We start from the raw sequence: 19,584 nt of genomic DNA on the forward strand, positions 1-19,584 counted from the left end.
GCTATTGTGTTTGCTCTTTTTTTAACATTACTTCCACTGTAGTGCAAGTTTACAGTGTTTTGGCACTTGTACTGTAATTCCGTTGTATGCCACTTTATATTGCCCCACTATTATAAATTATAATTTTTGCTCCACTTCATGACAGCTAACTTTGCAGATTATAAAATATAAAGCATGATCAATTTAACAAGTATAAACTAGTAGACTTCTACAGTTAAAAGTAGTTCAAGTAATTAGCTTACTTCCACCCTCTACAATAAAATGCTGCTTACATGTTAATACTAATACATGTTAAAAACTCTGAAAGTGGGCGCCTGGTTAGCTCTGTCGGTAGAGCTGGAGACCCATGTACGGAGCCGCTGCAGCAGCCCTTTGCTGCGTGTCATCCCCCCTCTGCCCCCCCACTGTCCATCCTCAGCTGTCACTATAACTAAAAGGCCAAAAAAAAAAACCTCTGAAAGTGTTCATTCTTCATTGTTAATACTTTTACTTTAGATACTTTAACTACTACTGTGTGCAAACTAGGGCTTTTGGGGTAGCTCACTGTTTTTATAGTGGTTAGGGTATTGAAATGAATAATGGCAATTTTTTTCTAAACAGACTTAAAGTGAGTGAAGGCATAGATATTGCGCTGCCAGACTTCAATGGTGATGGCAAGAATAGTATGCCTTCTGGTACATTAATTAAAGTGAATTAGCAACAAATCACCCTCATGCATGAATCATACATCAGTAAAAGCCAAATTTTACACATGATCTATGATGATGGAGATATAGAAAAATATAAATGCATGGCAAAAATAGACCCCACAAAATGTCACAAATCATGTTTTTGGGGAAACTCATGTCAAGCCAAGCTCCCCCTGGCTCCCCTGTAGTTCTCACCCTGCTTATAGCCTTGATTTGATTTCAGACACAGCAGGGAGCTGTTTTTTGTGAAAAAGCCCACTGTACACTACCAGCTCAGCACCTAACAGCAAACATACAAAGTTAGCAACTAGCTGGTGAACAGTGGAGCATTTAACTGCCAAAGAGCCAGATATTTCCCTCTGGAGTTGGTGAAGACCAGAAACAGTGCCAAAAAGAGAGTTAATCTTGAACTTACACTTTCCAGATGGACAGAAACACAGCTCCAGATGATAATGCTGCTCTGTATCTGCTGGATATGTATATAGGCAACTATTTGCTGTATCAACCTTAAAAGTAATACAATGGTAATGATAACAGCTTGTCGCTGCCTCCAAGTGGACAAAGAAATCATTTATTGCAGGGTTAAGTAAAATGTTGAATGCAGGGGTTACTTGAATTGAAGTATAAAGTATCTCTGTACTTAATTCTTCCACCACTGTTTATTAAATCTATTTTATATTAAAAGGGGGAATATGTGTTAGATACAGTAAGATAACATTAGGTATATTTGTCTAGCTCTAGTAAAAAGCTAGGGGTGTCCTAGTACCTCACTGGGTAGAGTGTGTACCACGTGTCAGAGCAACCTAGGGCCACATACGGCCCGTAGGGCTTTGCTGCAGGTCATCCCCTCTCTCTTCCCTTCCTTTCCTGTCTCTCTCTACTGTCCTGTCTAATAAAGCAAAATGCTAAAAAAATAAATAAATAAGATGAACCCTCTTGGCTGCCATCATCCAAAGCTACATCCTCGCAGAGACTTCCTCCACAAGAAGCCCAATCCTCCTCCTTGTCTGGCCTGTCTCTCATTCTTTGCAGAAGTAAGAAACAGGACAAATTAGGTTTTAGAGGCCGTGCTGCCAGAGCCACTGCACTACTAATTGTATGTTTCAAGATATTCTGCTCTACTTCCTTAATCCTTAAAGCCGTGTCAGGGTTTTTCTCCCTTGCGAGCAGCAACATTCACAGCGGCTGCTGGTGCACATCAGCGCTACTGCAGGTGTTCACCTAAGTGGGAACAGTTTAGCTGTATTATTCCCACTTAGTTTTATTAAGTTCAGGTTTCCTGTAGGCTTTGTTACTGAACTCACACTGCTTGCATTTATTGCATATAAATAAAATATTCATATTATTGCAGCTCTTTTTGGCTCTGAGGTGTCAGACAAAAAAATTATGTGTTTATTTGCTCATGTAGCCAAATTAAAAATTAATATGAATATAAAATATTTGCCAGGTGATACACAGCATGTGCCCTATGCGCTATTCAGTGTAATTTGAACTGCCATTGATGATTTAGCACCTGTGCGGCCTCAGAGTGAATTAGATGTATGATGCTACACTGTTTGTGTGCAGGATACTGGAGCCATTTACATATTCTGAATCTCCTCATTGATGGGCCATCATTGCTTATGGGCACTGGGGAGGAAAACAACAGGACAAGGCAAAAATGCTCTGTCAGCAAATTCACTATTGAGATACACTATATAGGGTGATTCAGAAGTTGTGCACAAAAACAGCTGGGTTAACACTCTTTATTGAAGGACGAGAAGAGAACAGCACTAAAGGATTTTCTCCATGGAAAGGATTAGGGAAGCCCGGTTTCTGGTTCTGTTGCCTACTCGCCCAACTCTAATGGCAGCTAGTACTGTGTTACAAGAGCAAAGGTGTTGCAACAACCCCCTGATACTTAGTCCCCAGGACAAGGCCCAGGTACCAAATGTTTGAGTATCCGACTAAAGGTGGGTCGATTAAGACGCTTCTCAGCGACTTATGGTTAAGTCGACTATTAGGAGGCTGTCCTAAAAAAGATGTTTTCGCTCCTTTCCCAACTGGCTTTGGTAAAAGTTTATACAGAAAGATTAGCCATCTCAATGTAATACATTAGATGTTGTTAAAGAGTTAGATGAAAAGATTGATACTCTTCAGTCTGACTCACTTTAGGCAGCAGCAGTTAGCTTAGCATAAAGACTTGGCTGAATGCTTTACAATCAGTGTTTCTCACCAAAGTTCCCTGTGTAGATGCCTGAGATTTAATAAATAGGATGAATGCATTTCCTTCCTCATAAAACACTTGCAAAGCCAATTTTTCTTAAAAGTTTGAAACCAAACTTTTTTACATCTTTATTTACAAAGCCTTTATCTTCCCTGCCTTTGCATTTCTGCGTTTCGCTGCTAATTACTGCCACCTTTAGATCAGCCAAACTCAGATGAGCCAAACAAAACGGGGACCATCTCCATAGAGCTGCTAGGTCAAATACTCCACAAGGATTCTTTAAGGTGCTGGTAGGCAGATGTTAAAATGAGCCAGGCCAGCTGTTTCCCCGTTTCTAGTTTCTATACCAAGCTAAGCTAAGTGGCTTACATTTACTGGACAGATATTAAACCAACAGTCTTCTCATGTAACGCTTGACAAGAAAACAAATAAGCGCATTTCCGAAAATGTTAAATTATTGATAATGATAGCTACCGAGGTCCCACAAGCACTGAAGTAATGAATATAAAGCACTCATCAGGAGCTCTGCTAGTATTGACACACAGGGACTGTATTTTGAATTAGATCATTGAATAGTAAATTTTTCTTACACCAGCAACTTTTTGTATCCATAACATAAATTGTGCAGGCTATAAAAACTCAGCTTTGTGTCATTACGTCAGCTTGTGTGTGTGTGTGTGTGTGTGTGTTTTATAGCTGACATATGGTGCCTTTCTGAACCTGTGCCAAAAGTTTCTTAAGGTGAAGCTACAGTCCTTGAGGATGTTCTATCTCTGCAAGTATTAGTAATCTGTATGTAAGGTGCAAATGGAAGAAATTAGATTTTGTACACTTTTGTGTGTGTGTGTGTGTGTGTGTGTGTGTGTGTTGTGTGTGTGTGTGTGTGTGTGTGGTAGAGGAGAGAGAGAGAGAGAGTGAGAGAGAGAGGGAGTGTGTGTGTGTGTTTGTGTCTTGATGTCTGTTAGGCTTCTCAGACTTTTCTCAATCAAATTACTTTCCCTCTCTCTCTGCTGCTCTGTCTTGTCCAGAGCAGCAGCTCCTGTTGCACCTCCTAGCCCATTGCCTGCCCCTCCCATACCGCCTGAGACACTGTACTACATACACACAAACCCTCCCTAACAAGTGTGTGTGAGTGTGAGGAGGCATTGGTGCTCTGGGCATAAACAGACAGGTTGCACACTGTAGCTCAGACAGCACAGAGACCAATGGCGGCTGATTCAGCTACACAATAGAAAAGAAAAGAGGGAAGCCGGGAGTGACAGCAGCCCTATGCTTGCTTGGCTGTGAGTGTGTGTGTGTGTGTGTGCATCAGTGTGTGTGCTCCTGCAGGGAGCAGCTCACAGGTCATCAATGGAACTGTCAGGTGATCCAAGGTCGAGGGGGCCAGATGAAGCTCCCCCAGCGCTAGTGCCCTGCGTGTCCCAAATGAGAAGCAGCAGCTCCAGTGCTGTCCAGCAGCAGGGCTACTCTGCATCCATCTTTCTCCGACGCAAAGAGAAGCTGGAACAGGTGAGATAAGTACCTTTCAGACATCATGTCATGATTAATTTAACTGTGTATCTGCCCTTTAAAAGGTGAAGAGGTGATGTTAAAAGTTGGAAATCTGAAGAAGGGGATGACAACAAATACAAGTAGTAGAAGTATCTAAAGTGTGTAAAGGTATATTCAAAGGAATTTATTCATCAGCGTTATTGTCCAATATGCATTATGGTGTCCCGTGAGTCCAGGGGAGGCATTAGTTTCATCCACTGGAAAGCCTTTCATTGCCTGTGGTGCATCTGTGGTGCATCAGCCTCGGCTCTGGAGAATTGCTGCTGGGGAAGTGTGCAACTGAGCTCTGTTGCCTCCAATGAGAATTGATTACCACTTTCTTCACTGCTGCCACACACCCAGACGCACACCAAGGATCCTACAGTCTTAACAAACAGAACTTACAGTTTCTTTTTTATTTTCTATTTTAATTTCGTAGTGCCGGTGTGTTTTAGCATTTGTAAACCTTCACCTTCCCTTAAAGCATGTTCTTTAGATGCCTGCGTTGGACCACACCAGATGTCACTTGATTAGCAAGTCTGCACTGCCTAAATAGGAATTTCTTCAGCATAAGTAAATTATCTTAGTTACAGGCAAATCATTTTCACGAGCTGGGGACTAAATGCTAAAGCAGGGCAGAGCTGAAGCGATTAGCCATTTAATCAATTAGTCCATCGACAGAAAACAAATTGGCAACAATTTTGATAATAGTTTGACACTTTAAGTCATTTTCCAAGTGTATTAATGTTAATATCTTTGAGTTAGGACCATTGGTCAGACGAAATACATACTGTGGATATATAATCTTGGGCTCTGGGAAATTGTTACAGTTATTTTTCAATATTTTCTGACATCCCCAAAGCAGAGTACTTATATACGGTGTATCTACAGCCCAGTGGTCTGTGATCCGGTGACAAAAGCCGCTGATATGCACAACTGCAAAAGGGCTCAGTGATGGGAACACTATAATACAAACTGTCCTTTTACAACAAATGACCCACAAGTCAGACACTGAAATTAATAAAATACAGATTTTACTTATTCAATTCAATTTCAATTTTAATTGTATAGCGCCAATTCATAACAGAAGTTATCTCAGGGCACTTTTCAAATAGAGCAGGTCTAGACTGAACTCCTTATATCATTTACAGAGACCCAACAGTACCACCATGAGCAAGCACTTGGCGACGGGGGCAAGGAAAAACTGCCTTTTAAGAGGCAGAAACCTAGGACAGATCCTTCGGCTCTAGGTGGGTGGTCGTCTGCCTCGACCAGTTGACTTATGACTTTAATTAAAAAAATATATATATTGGTTTTGTTATTAGTGAATCAATCACTGTCTGCCACAAATAGGATTCAGGGTTGATAATGGTCAATGCAAAAGTGTGTGTGTGTGTGTGTGTGTGTGTGTGTGTGTGTGTGTGTGTGTGTGTGTGTGTGTGTGTGTGTGTGTGTCTGTGTCTGTGTCTGTGTGTGTCTGTGTGGGTATGGACAGGAAGGATCAACCAAAAATGTAAACAAGGGTTGCTGATAATTGTGCACAGTGCCACTGGTGTGGTTGCATGAGCTTGTAATGTTTTTGGCTTACTGTGTGGGTCTTATGGGCTGATAAAAAAATACAAAATAAGTGGAGGGGAACCAGAGCTGGCTCAGGAAATGTGCATCCACTTGAAACAAGTTGCCGAAATCTGTAGCCTTTTTATGCATTTTCGTCAATGTGTCAATGTTCACATGAATAGCTTTCTAGTTTTCATTTTGCATTAGCTGGAGTTTCCCTAATTTTATTATCTCTACCACAGAGGCTATGTTTTCAGTCCGGTATGTTTATTAGTTATCAAAACTAACTTCACTGATTTCTTTGGTGGAAAGTTAGGCCATTTAAAAAAGGAAGAATGCACCTAATGCTCATAAATCCTGAACAGCAGAAATGTCTAACAAGATTCTAAGGACACATCACCAATTTGGTATATGAAATATATGAATGAGCCAGAAAAGGTCTCTAATTCATTTTCGGCATTCTCTGACATACAGTTTTCCCAGGTGGTTGGCAAGTTACTCTTCTTTTGGCTTGAATTGTGGAATGAACTGACTCCTAAAAGCTTAATATAATATGACATACTATATCATATATGCAGTATATCATATCTCAGTAAAGTGCAAAACATCCTTTGTTTTTCACAAGGACTGACAATAATGCTCTTTTTTAAATATAATTATACATTATTGCATTTAGAGTGCAATACTTCTAGCCTAAATTGGTTCTTCTGAAACAGAAAGCATTACAATTAAAGGTGGCACTACAGCATAGCAACATAATGAATTGAAATAATCATATCATGACTCATCTTAAACTTTTTTCACAATTCATTTTTGTACAAAATCCTAGTTTTCCTGAAAAAAACAAAAACAAAATATGAATGCCTTTGATTGAACCAACACATTAGAGGACTACTGTTATAGTATAAGAATGAGCCTATTTCCCCTTTATTTTATCCCTGCTTATGTTTCCTGATACAGTTAAATTAAAAGAAGGAAAAATGGGAAAGATTGTCAATATTTAATTAATATTTCCACTAGTGAGTGGTTCCTAGTTTTTTTTTTTTCTTTTCTTGTTTTAGTCCTTAGTCATGAAAAATAAAATCCATCATCAAATGATCAATTGAACAATTTATTCCTCCTCTGTCATTTAATCGTGTGGCCTCTTGGTTGTACAGGCTGAACTAATGGCTCCTGTGTTCTGCTCTGGACAGACAGACATTTACTTATGGAGCTTTCTGAACAAGACAACCTAACAGGATCATTTTTTTCACCAATGGATCCTTATCTGCACCCCATCCACAGTCCCTTTGGCATGTGGCCCAGCTGTCTCCCATGGCGTTGTGCCCAGTAAACCTTCACTCAGCACATATCACCCTGAGTATGACGCCATGGAAACAAAAAAAAAAAAAAAAACGTCCTGTGTCTGCATTGAAACCTGCTGTTGAGCTTTTTGGTGTGAAGGTGAAACACATTGAGGTGTCCTTCATTGGCACTCACAGGGGTGTGTTTGGATGGGGCATAATTCATGCATAGCTAAATAGCGTCAAAATGTCATTTTTAATTATTATAAATGTACGCTTATGAAGATAGTTCAGGTGATTTGCAGGTCGTAGTCTATATCAAGGCCTCTAGGTTAAATTGAGTTGAAAGTGAAAGTGTTGTGGAAGTCTTTGTTACATATAACGGCTGTTTTCATGGCATTTCAATTACTACATTTTGGCACGAAGAAGGTCCTATAACTGTTGAAATATAATCATACATCAAACCTTACTAAAGCGCCATGAGAGGATGGAGGAAAACCCAGGGCTCCAGTTCTCATTCTTGCAGGAGACACACATACACACCTACACTGTGCATATTAGCCTTTACCGGCAGCCACTGTATTATGATTTGCTAATTTGTGTGACAAGTAATGTGCCTTGCAGCGTGGCTCTTAAAGATGAGGACTATTTATAATTGGTCCCTTGTGATGAAGAACTGTGTGGTACATTATCAGATAATGATGTCCTGTACAGAGAGTCTGGGGGGAGTCTAGGAATGAACTGCAAAGGCTGCTGTGACCTCTGAACTGCCCTACTGCAAATAGCATTGCTTTAAAAGGTGTACAGATCAAAAAGAGCTCTTACAGCGGTTTAACATAACGGAAAAGAAACAGGACTGGTTGGCATTTCATAGGCTACATTAGTATTCACTGTTACATGATGGTGGTGACTGTGCAGTTGTTGAATTGTTTATGTCAACAGTTTCCTAGCATGACCACTACTGACTGTTAGTACAGTATCTGTTAAAGTTGCCCTGTGGTTCAGTCTCAACTGTATGTGCTCATGATGGTCAGGGAAGCAGTGACAGCCCCATCCTGTTTGTCACTTTGCTTCTCTCCCTGTATGAAAGTGTGTCTGTCTGACCCCATATATGCAGCTTTAGCGACATTCACCTCCCCTGGGAAGTGGTCCAAACATTTCTGTCCCCTCTTTCTCTCTCTTTTTCACTCACAGACTGGGTGACGTGCAGAGGGCACCTCCCCCAGACAGACACAGCAGGTTTCACTGCTATGACTTTGTTACTCTGTTATATCTCTCTGGAATGTCACACAGTGTGCCACAAGTCTTTATAATTAAAAATGACCCTTACTCTACATGCCCTTTGGGAATTACACTGACAAATCATCAGTTGTTTGATTGTAAAAAAAAAATCGTACTTTGTTAATGAGTATGTAAAGGAGATAAATTAAGATACTGCCACAGGCTTTTATGTTTTTACAGTGTAATTACTGTGTAATTTAATATACTGAATGCAAGAGTAAGAATCTGCAGCCACGCTAACAGCTCTGGTACCATTTGCTATATGGGTCCTTAAAAGGGCCAACCCGTCTCCATCCTGGTTTTAATTTTTTTTTTTTTTTTTTTTTGGGGGGGGTAAAATAGTCAGTCTATAAGAAAATGATATGCTTGTTCTACATAAACTATAAAAAGTATAAATAAACTATAGAAAGACCACTCAAATAAACAACAATAAACAATTTCTTATTTTAATTGGTTTTTTTCTTATATACTGATATTCAGTGATGATTGCTGGGTAATATGTATGTTGATGTTGTCCAATGTCAAGTCTGTATTTGATCATGTGACAAGATACAACATACGCTAGTTTAGACTGACAAGCTGAGCAGATCTGCAAGCCGAGCGAGCAGTCATCCCTTTCAAACGTAAAAATGGTAGTTAAGGGCCCATCCTATTAGTGTACACTGGGGCCCATCATAACTACCTTACGCCACTGATCATAGACCAAAGTATCTGACAAATTAAAATTTTCACCAGATAATTTTGCTAGAAGAAAGTCAGAGGATCTGCAAAAGTATTACAATTCTTCCTGAGGGAAACATAAACATGTGTACCAGAATTAATGGTAATTTCCAGTAGTTGTCGAGATGTCATCACCACTAGTGTGGCTAAAAGTTTTAAAACCTTTTTTAACACAATAAAGCAGACTGCTGCGTATTGTGTTAGTTACTACTATATACAGTATGTCAGAAGTTACAACGAAGTAAACTTTTTAAGAAAACTCTTCTACCCTCCTTCTATCCTTCTCTCATTTCTCTCACGTCCCTCATTAGGTCCTTTCTTTACTCCCTAAACAGTGCTGTACTCATAAACAGCAGCAGCTTGCCTGCAGTCAGCAGCATATGTTGTGTTCTGCTATTAAGCAACACTATATTCATCTGTGAGAAAAGGGTTGGGGCGGATAAAAGGTTGAAAGAAAGTGTTTGCATATTTCATTTTTACCCACCGAGGCCCTTTAATGTGCTTCTGTGCAATAGTAAGAGACAGAACTTTATTGAATGAGTGCTCTAAAATCTGGTGCATTACTGAAAAGAACATTTATTACAATGATTTAAACACAGTGGGGATTAAAGCAGACAATACAGCTGACTTACATGTCATCAGTCAAGGTTATTAATTGGAGCTATAGCTGTTTTAAATTATTTTGTCTTCTCTGGGCAGACCTGGGTGCAGATGTGTGTACATGTCCCACCTAATGAGTCAATTTGGTATAGCTTTGCAACAGCTGTCAAAAAACAGTGGATCACCAATGGCACATTTAAGCAGCCCTTCCCATTAAAGCTGAGCACAACTGCTTTCTGCCAGATGAGGTTTGTTCACAAGGCAGATAAAAGAGGAAGATAAAGAGGAAGAGGAGGGAGGAATTGAGGAGGGTGGGGTTGCTGGGGCTCGGAGTTACAGCTCTGTATTGGCCGTTTGAACGAGAGGGGTTGGTCCTTCTTCATCTCTCTCACTACCTCCACTGAGGAGCAGAGCGTGAGCAGCACACATGCAGCCCTGTCCCCCTCTCTCTCTATTTCTGCCACACACACACACACGCACACACACACACACGCCCAGAGAGGAACCATGTGAGGACCTGGGACGGACCAGTAGCTGAGGTGCACACACATACCTTCCAGGAGAGTGAGGACCCAGTAGGATGAAGACAAAGAGTGAAGACATCAGAGTTGGACAGGCTGAGGACTGGGTGGTGAAGATAGACAGACAGACAGATAGAGATGTGTGACTGAGCTGCTGCTTCCCACCTGTCAGAGAAGTTTGAAGGAGTGCTGCTCTCATGGCGGGACCGACCACACAGGAGCCCTTGAAGGTGACGTTTACAGCCCTCAACTAAACCTGCTTCACTCTGCATCTGTTTAATATGTGATATTATTCTCACTTTGTCTGTAGGTTGGATTTTAGGGCATGTTTGCCTTTGGATTTTCCTGCTGGCTTCCGTTACATTATTCATTCATTGATTAATTTGAATTAAGACTTAAGACTTAAGTTGATTCCATGTGTCGAATAATCAGCTCTAAACTACTAAGTATGTAAGGTTATTTTTGGCTGCATTGAAAACAGTTGTGTTATGGTGTTTTTGAAGTCAAAGCATCTTACTGCATCAGTAACTGAGCTGTCTCACTCTGTTAGTCTTGTTCTGTATCATGAGGCTTTATTTCCAAGCAGCCATGTACACATCCACAAGTGAAGCATGGTCCTTGACTCTGCTAAATGTGACGAAGAGCTCAGCGGTCTCAGTGGATAGCAGAGGAGTGTAAGGTGCATCCGGCTGGCACAAGCGTTTCAGCCTCACTGCCTGAGACAGACAGTGTAGAGACGTGTGGGAGATGAGGTTGACAAACAATCTTCCGACCCCCATCTTCTTTATGACTTGGTGCTGAATCGTGTTTTTCTTTTGTTTAGTAGTCAAATTTGATAAAAGTTGTAGCTTGGAGTCATCTCTCTGAGAAAGACTTATCAGTGTGATGCTATTCATGCGATTGATCGAGCACAAACAAAAGGGAATATTTAGTGTGATGTGATGACAGCTCACAACAAAACCGAGAAAGCCAAACAGGGCAGGGAATACAACGGTGAAAATCTATAGTCGTAAGCAAAACAGAAGTGCCTAACTGCACTTTTAAAACAGTGAAAATCAAGACTCCTCAGGCTGGATCAGGACAGTAATAAGGCTCCTGCATCATACCCTCTGACCACCAGCCTGTCACTCCACTGTTATTACAACCAGTATATTCCATATATTGCACACACGTATGCGCACTAATATAGTCTTTAATATTGCTTGTCATAAATGCAACATTGGGTGTATCCATCCTGGCACAGAGGTCATAAAATCCCTCTCAGCTGGGATTCGCTTGAACAACAAAAGCAACAGAAAAGCATAAACCAGACTTTCCAATATTCCTTACAGTTGAGGTTTAGCGTGTATCAATTTGCCTTCAGCTGGAGAGCGTTCCACTTCACTTGTCCTCTGCTCTGTGGCATAAAGTGAGATTTGTGAAGCTGGGGTGGTTTTTCTCCAGAGTTTCTAAATCCTCTGCGGCCCTGTCGTCAAGTCAAGACACAGAGATGTTGTTTTGCATTGATCATGAGTCCTAACCTCTGATCAATGGTATTGAGTGAGGACATTAGCATTTAAGGGCTGATAATTCCCCTTTTGTACACCACCCAAAACTAACTGCCATGTCAATGTCTTCACTGCAATTTGTTAACCCACTGTACAACAACAGGGGAAGAATTGAGCTCTGCAGTGCTGCTGACTTTTGCTCAATGTGTGTGTACCTCATCTTTCAGACCCAGCAGAAGTGCATCGCCATCTTTGCCCTTCTCTGCTGCTTTGCTGTGCTGGTGGCACTGATCTTTTCATCAGTCGACATTTGGGGGGACGATGAGGATGGTATCACAGAGGAAAACTGTAGCAGAGATTGCCGGTAAGATGAAAGAGTACACATTTGAATCCATGTATAGTGTAAAATATCTATGAACTAACCTAAACATAATGATTCATGAATACATGATCAACCATAACATTATGAGCACTGACAGGTGAAGGGATTAACACTGATTATCTGGTTATCATGGCACCTGTCAGTGGGTGGGATATATCAGGCAGCAAGTGAACATTGTGTCCTCAAAGTCAATGTGTTAGAAGCAGGAAAAATGGGCAGCGTGAGGATTTGAGTGACTTTGACAAGGACCAAACTGTGATGGTTAGACGACTGGGTCAGAACATCTCCAAAACTGCAGCTCCAAACTTCAGCTGCACCTGGGCACCAGCGTGCACCAGGATGCCCAGGTGATCATAATGTTATGGCTGAATGGTGTATAGTATCCCCAGGTCTGTTCTCCAGTAACTCATCATTATATTCTACATAATCGTCAATTCGAGTTATTTAGGAACAAGTACCATTCATAAATGATCAGAGTTGTTTCTGATTCAGCAGAACCAGAGATGTTGTCCTTTTTTTCACTGTAAAAACCTGGCTCCTACATTGCCCACAATGCAACTCAACAACCAAAAGTCTGGTCAGAGATCCAAATGTGTTATGCTAGCAGCAGCTAATGTACCTTTGAGCTGCTAGCCTCAAGTGGAAATGAGGAATGGGGTACAGAGGTAAAAAACCTGGTAAAAAACACTTTTCTCTAACCCCTACATTTGTTTCATTTTTAAACTTTTAGCCTTCAGACTCAACCAATGATTTTTCACATATGCAGTAGCAGATATGCAAACAAACTAAATGTCCTTTAAGACTTCAGAAACTCAAGACACATGTGTTACTTTCAGCATCAATCTCGTGGAGAACATTCCAGACGACCTCTCCCTCCCCGTGGATGGCAGACACCACCTCTCTCTCTCTGTTGGCTTTCAAACACTGTTGGACCAGGCTAAGCACTCGGTTGAGGTGGTGTCACCTGTCTGGGACTTAAACCCCTGGGACCTGGAGACAATGCCAAGCACTGCCAAACAGGTACAAAATCACGGTAGACTGTCTGAATATATCCCCCCTACATTCCTGCAGAATATGAACCAACTGCATTTCCCAGGTGCTCTATAAGTGGAAATGCAATTATTTTCAAGTAAATCTGTATGGAGTCTTTTAATGAGGTTAGTCCTGCTGAGATGTTGGCCTTTTAAGAGACATCCGGAAACACTGCTCAAATGCTCAACTACAGAACATCGCTCTCTTCCTCAGGGTCAGCTTTTGTTCCAGAGACTGCTCAGCCTGAAATCTCGTGGGGTTAAACTGAAGATTGCCAGCAGTCTGACTAACTCTGCTGAACTGAAGACCTTGGCAGCACACAGTGAGTGGCTGTCATATTTTCATTTTATAAAAGAAATTTGTTATGCCACCGTCACCAACCACAATGAAGATTTATGGGTCCTAACAAATCACCTGACAACATTTCTTGAGCACAAAACAGTTTTTAAAAGAGGATTCTCATGTGTTCTATAACAATTTCAGTAAGAATGTTGGTTACCTGTTTTAGGCCAGCAGTATAATATACATACAGCATCTCTGATTTGTCTCAAGGAAAACAAACTCATTTACACCATGCAGGGCCCCCCAGCTCCACAGCACGGGTCATACAACCTTCATGTCTGCCAAACTTCACAATGAAGGTCAAAAAAATCATGAATGTGCAAATGTAGCTGACATTCAAAGCCTTTGCCGCTCCGGCTGCCAGCCCTCCACAATTCTCTCCATCTCATTCTGTCAAACTTTTCAACTAACACCCACTCTGTCTGTCTCTCTGTCTAGCTGCAGTGGTTCATTTTATTAATATGACAGCTTTTACCAGAGGAGGACTACATTCCTCATTCTGGATAGTGGATCGGAAGCACATTTACATCGGGAGCGCCGATATGGATTGGAGGTCACTATCCAAGGTAACAACAAACATCAACAACATGAGTGTGCAGAGTAAAATCAGAACAGAGCATAAATGAGCCTCTGCAGTCAGGCGTGGTCAGGTCTGTGGTTCATTTCTGGCCTAAAATTGGCTAGAGTAGCTTTTCTTTTTTAGCTTACACAATTTTAATTAAATGATAACATTTGCACCCGACAGGGACTTAAAACAAAACACAGAATCTGGATTAATTCCAGTGTACACCTGTACCAATGCAGTTACTCCAGCAACTCTTAATGGGCACCAGGGATGATTTAAGATTACTGTCTGAGGTGGGTTAGAAAGACAAGTAGCATTTCACTTTGCATTTAGCATGTAATTCACAATAGAGGGGGAACCAGGGAGCATTAGCATACTACTACTTGAAGTGATTACCTGGCACTTTTCATGCTTCAGTGCTGGCTGGAGGTAGAACTACTATTCATTGTAATTAACTATGGAGCCAGAGGGAAGGGAGGAATGGACATATGTATGAGTGTGTGTGTGTGGCGTGCACACACACACACACACACACACACACACACACAGTAAGAGTAAGAGGGAACGATAGAAGAGCAGGAAAAAAGAGAGACAAAAATGGAGCAAGGCAGAAGCTGTCAGGGATTCATCATAATGTACATGGCACTGTAGTTTAATAGACTGAAACCACTGTGTGCTTCCTTCTGGGTCACTCACCAAAATAGAACAAACACAAAATACATTTCTGCTGTGTAATTAATGACCTGGTGAGAATATATTTAGAACGCTTGTCTCTTGTTCACTTTTTATTTCACTGTTTTTAACCGTGCTAGCAGCTCTATGGATGCCAGTGTTTGTCCGACACTTGAAATATCTCAACAACTGGATTGTTTTCCATAAATCATTCCATAAATATAATTCATATTCCCATTCTGCCCAGAGGATGAATCCTGACTTTGGTGATCTCCTGACTTTTCCTCTAGCGCCACCATAAGGTTGACATTTGTGGTTTCCAGTTAAATGTGTTAAATGTTAAATGACTGCTATTAGGTGATCAAATCCTCTCACAGAGAGTTACTATTCTCACTCTAAAATCTGCATTACCTTTGCCTTTTATCTACTTTCTGTCTCACATTGCTGAAGCATGCCTATCCAGTGAACACACCTAGTACACTCACACGGCAACTTTTCTGCTGCATCACCTCTTCCTCTGTGCTCCTTTCTGACACCCCACAGAGGAAAGAACTGGGGGTGGTGGTGTATAACTGCAGCTGCCTGGCTCTGGACCTCCACCGAGTCTTTTCATTTTACTGGCAGCTACACGAGAGGGACTACATCCCCTCCATCTGGTCGAAGAGAGTTACAGCCCTCTACGGGAGGCACGACGCCCTGGAGCTGCAGCTCAACACGACCCAGGCTACTGCTTATGTGTCTGTGAGGAGCTGCTTTATTATGTTACTCTATTTACTACATGTTAACACATAAATTGACTCTATACAACATGCACAAACCACAGGTTGTGTCTGTAATACATTTTTAGACTGGTTTATATTCCTCTTAAGGCACCAATTTCCTGACTTTGGACTAGATGTCTTTAAAGTTTCATTACCAACTAATAGCAGACACACACAGGGGGTGATTAATCATGTTAACACCACACTGCGGAGCATCTTGAGTCTGAATATCTCAGTACCTCAGCCTAATTTGACAGTAATGAATCTTGTTACCCTCCAAGCGACAAGATGCTTATCAGTTGCATTTAGCACATTTATCATCTTATAGGAACTAATGGAGCCATGCTGTCACAAGCTGCTGGCAACTCCAACCTGCTCTTATGCCTCACTAGTAGTGATACATGGGAAGAGAAATGTGCCTTGCTGTTTTTCTTGCCCTTTAATCCGTCAAATTAATAAACCCAAATTGTGTTGCCCTTCTCAGTGTAACAATTTTCAGTGGGGTGTTGCCAACGTTTCAAGCAAACTGAATGTTAAAAGTCTAAATCATATTTTTGTCCACCCTTCAGTTCTTCTATTTCCGTAATATTTATATAATTTTGGGTACAAACTTGTCTGAGTGATGTATCCTTTCTGCAGACCTCTCCTGAACTCTTCTGCTCTAAAGATCGCACCAGAGATGTAGATGCCATTTATCAAGTCATCCAAAGTGCAAAGACGTTTATCTTCATATCTGTGACAGACTACCTCCCTCTGGTCAACAGGCGTTTCAGAGGAACCTCAGTCACAAGGTACAGCCTCTATATTCCTGAGAGCTTGGACATTCAAACATGGTTTCTTGTGACAAATAAGTTCCATTATAACCTGTATATTTGTTATGGTGTAGGGAAGAAACACAGTAACTTTGAGAAACACTCTGTATACCTTCAGATTGTAAAACAGTGTCTAATTGCAATGGGTGCATCAATAGGTACTGGTCGGCTATTGATGAGGTGATCAGAGAGGCGGTGGTTCTGAGAGGAGTCAGAGTCCGCCTGCTGATAAGCTTCTGGAAGAAGACTCACCCTCTCACCTTTAACTTCGTCGCCTCCCTCAAGTCGCTCTGCATGCAGCTGCTCAACTGTTCACTAGAGGTGGTATGTGAGGTCGTAGTACAAATGTTTTTTGAAGGCTGTAGTTTTGAGTGAACTTCCTCTTCCTTTTTGATACATTATGCAAATCTTAAATTAAGAATGCGTGTATCTATGGTATCTATACATACTAGTTATGTTAAATCCATTTTTTGCAGAAGTTTTTTAGTCACAAGGAGCAAAAGGATGATATTCAACATGGCCTCAACCACAACAAGTACATGGTGACCGATAATGCTGTCTACATCGGTAAGGATGTAGAATATGTTTGCAACCAATTCCATTTACAATTTCTTTTCCTTTTATTGATGATTTTATTTGCATTTACACATTTTCAAAATGGTTGGTTCAGAAGGTCTTTTATAGTATTTTATACTCAGTGTTATTTTAAAAATGTAAAACAGTATTTTGTTCAAAGAGTAGTTTGACTTTTTGGGAAACAGACTTATTCTTTTTCTTGTCGAGACTTGGAGGGAAGATTGATACCATTATTGATATGAAACTACAACGAGGAAACAATTAGTTTGTTTGTCTGAAAACTGAGGGTAATGAGCCTGGCTCTGTCCAAAGAAAAACAAATCTGCCTGAGAACCTCTGGACTTTTCTTTGCTTGGAGCAGTAACTTCCTAAACTCATGACATCATTGTGGGGTTACGGGAAAGAACAAAGCAAACTTTAGAGGGGACGTGATGGCGTACAAAGTCACTGGAAAGAGGTGATCAGACTAAAAATGTAAGGCATGAATTAATGCATCTGCACAAATTGAAAATGTTTCAACTAGCTCCCAGGGCTTTATGAATCTACGTAATAGAAGAACAAACACAAGAGGACAAAGGAGAGAAACTGGAGGGACATAAGAGAAAGAACCAGGGCCTCTGGTGAGTTCCTTCAGACGGAGGCTGAGCTAAGAAAACACAAACGCACATACAGACACACTCCCAAACACACATTTGCCTGTTGCCAGCTAGTTTAGCACTAGCATACAATTTACGGGGGACTTCTGGTCTTGTTGTCACCTTGAGGTTTTCTATTAAAACCAGAAGAGACTCCAGGAACTCACAGTCCAAGAAAAACCCTTTTTGTATGTAGTAAACTAACAAGATATAACATATTAATCAATGACTTCTGATTTTTTTTTACCTTCAAACAGAGCCAGGCTAAGCTAAGCTAACCCTCTGTAGCTTCATATTTAACAGACGTATGTGAGAATGGTATCAATCTTCTCATCTGATCCTCGGCAAGAAAGCGAAACAGCTTATTTTTCTAATATAGTTATTGTGTTGTAAATAGTGTAATTGTCTAATGTACTGTATACAGTATACTATGTTGTTCTATTAACCTCTAATCACTCACACACAGACACCAAGACACACCAGACTATATATATGTGTGTGTGTGTGTGTGTGTGTGTGTGTGTGTGTGTGTGTGCGCGCAAACATCAAGAAGAAAAGCACAGAACTGGAAATCAGAGTAATAATACCTGACACAATATCTAAGGTTTGCTGTTTGTCCACAGGTAACCATGACTGGGTTGGCAGTGACTTTGCCATTAATGCAGGAGTTGGGCTGGTGGTTCAGATGAAAAATAGTCTTCAAAACAGGGAAGTGACATTCCTGGAACATGTCAAGGCTGCCTTCGAAAGAGACTGGAGGTCACGTTATGCTAAGAGTCTGCAAGGAAACAAAGATCAACAGGGAAAATACAGAAGCCTGCAACAATCCAAAAAATGAAAACGAGTGGAACAACCCTTTATCTTTATAAGCACAGAATGTCTTTCTATATCCTAAAGTCTCAAAAGCCTGAATACTATAGATTATATAACACATTATTTACACAGTATGAGAATGTGACTTGACTTTGATTTTGTGATGTTATTTTAATAGATTGAATTACAATCAATAAAGACAACGTTGAGCTAATAATTTATATGCACCACAGTTGCAAGTTACAGTAATAGTATCTGATTGCCTAATTAATTGTTGACTGTTATATAAGCATGTTATGCTGCATGAATATTGAAATCAATATTCAAATTCAAACTATATACTTGGAGAAGCAATATGCTAATTATCAAATACGCTCTATGTTACACATTTAAATCCATAAACATATCCTGTCGAACTCACCACAACAAATCACATTTAGCATTTATTAATGATGCACTATTTTTGTTTACCATTTTAATATGTATTTTATAAACTTTTGAATACTTTTGGATTTGCATAGCCTTTAGTACTTTAACTCCATATTGCCTCTAATTTTAATAAATCAATTTCTTCACACACACACACACACGAGAGAGAGAGAGAGAGAGAGAGAGAGAGAGAGAAGCTTATGCTGTAGTTTTACAGATGTGACAACAGCTGTTTATCATCTCATTGAAAATTCTCATCTGAATAAAATGTACTTTTTTTCAAATTTGTTGTTGTGTTTATTTCAGCATCACTTAAGGGGGAAGCGTCGAGTGGCCAACATTTATTAACATATTCCAGAGAACAAGGTCAGACAATAGTGTGACTTTCATGGCCGTGTTTTGCTTTCTCTTTAATTTGTTTCCTGCTTTAAATAATTTAATTAGCATTGACTAATGTAGTGCTGCCCAACCACTGTTCATATTTTCCTTTTCTCAGAGACACTAATAAGCTGTAGGTAAGTTACCAGCGTGTCTCTTGTTAGGTTGGGAGGATGAAAGAAGTTCAGATTCGAAACATGAGGAGGCCTCTTGATATAATCAGTTCCTGTTGTTGGGTTTCAATAAAGACCTTCATGGTTTTTAAGTAATAAGAAAAAAAACATGCATGTTTGCAGGCAAGCACTTCTAATGA

General features: G+C 40.5%; 1 protein-coding gene across 3 annotated transcripts; it reads left to right on the plus strand.

Moving 5' to 3' along the window:
- Positions 1-4,067: 4,067 nt before the first annotated feature.
- Positions 4,068-19,177, plus strand: pld5 (phospholipase D family, member 5). 3 transcript variants are annotated; one of them, XM_051385991.1, is made up of 10 exons: positions 4,068-4,404; positions 12,102-12,238; positions 13,093-13,276; positions 13,502-13,610; positions 14,069-14,196; positions 15,411-15,608; positions 16,268-16,419; positions 16,599-16,764; positions 16,917-17,007; positions 18,275-19,177. In XM_051385991.1, the coding sequence occupies exons 1-10, from the start codon at positions 4,246-4,248 to the stop codon at positions 18,487-18,489; spliced, it is 1,539 nt and encodes a 512-aa protein (XP_051241951.1). In that variant the 5' UTR covers positions 4,068-4,245; the 3' UTR covers positions 18,490-19,177. The 3 variants fall into 3 exon arrangements, with proteins under 3 accessions (XP_051241951.1, XP_051241952.1, XP_051241953.1); XM_051385992.1 differs by having other exon boundaries at positions 16,920-17,007; XM_051385993.1 differs by lacking the exon at positions 4,068-4,404 and adding an exon at positions 10,257-10,617.
- The last annotated feature ends 407 nt before the right edge of the window (positions 19,178-19,584 follow it).

Source organism: Dicentrarchus labrax, unplaced genomic scaffold (genome assembly GCF_905237075.1).
Source record: "Dicentrarchus labrax unplaced genomic scaffold, dlabrax2021, whole genome shotgun sequence".
NCBI classification, from domain to species: Eukaryota; Metazoa; Chordata; class Actinopteri; family Moronidae; genus Dicentrarchus; species Dicentrarchus labrax.

Excerpts from the sequence above, each read along its gene's own strand:
- pld5 (XM_051385991.1), top strand. The coding sequence starts at position 4,246 with ATGGAACTGTCAGGTGATCCAAGGTCGAGGGGGCCAGATGAAGCTCCC. Across the intron at positions 13,611-14,068 it reads GAAGACCTTGGCAGCACACA|CTGCAGTGGTTCATTTTATT; the intron begins GTGAGTGGCTGT and ends CTCTCTGTCTAG. Across the intron at positions 16,765-16,916 it reads TCAACTGTTCACTAGAGGTG|AAGTTTTTTAGTCACAAGGA; the intron begins GTATGTGAGGTC and ends CATTTTTTGCAG.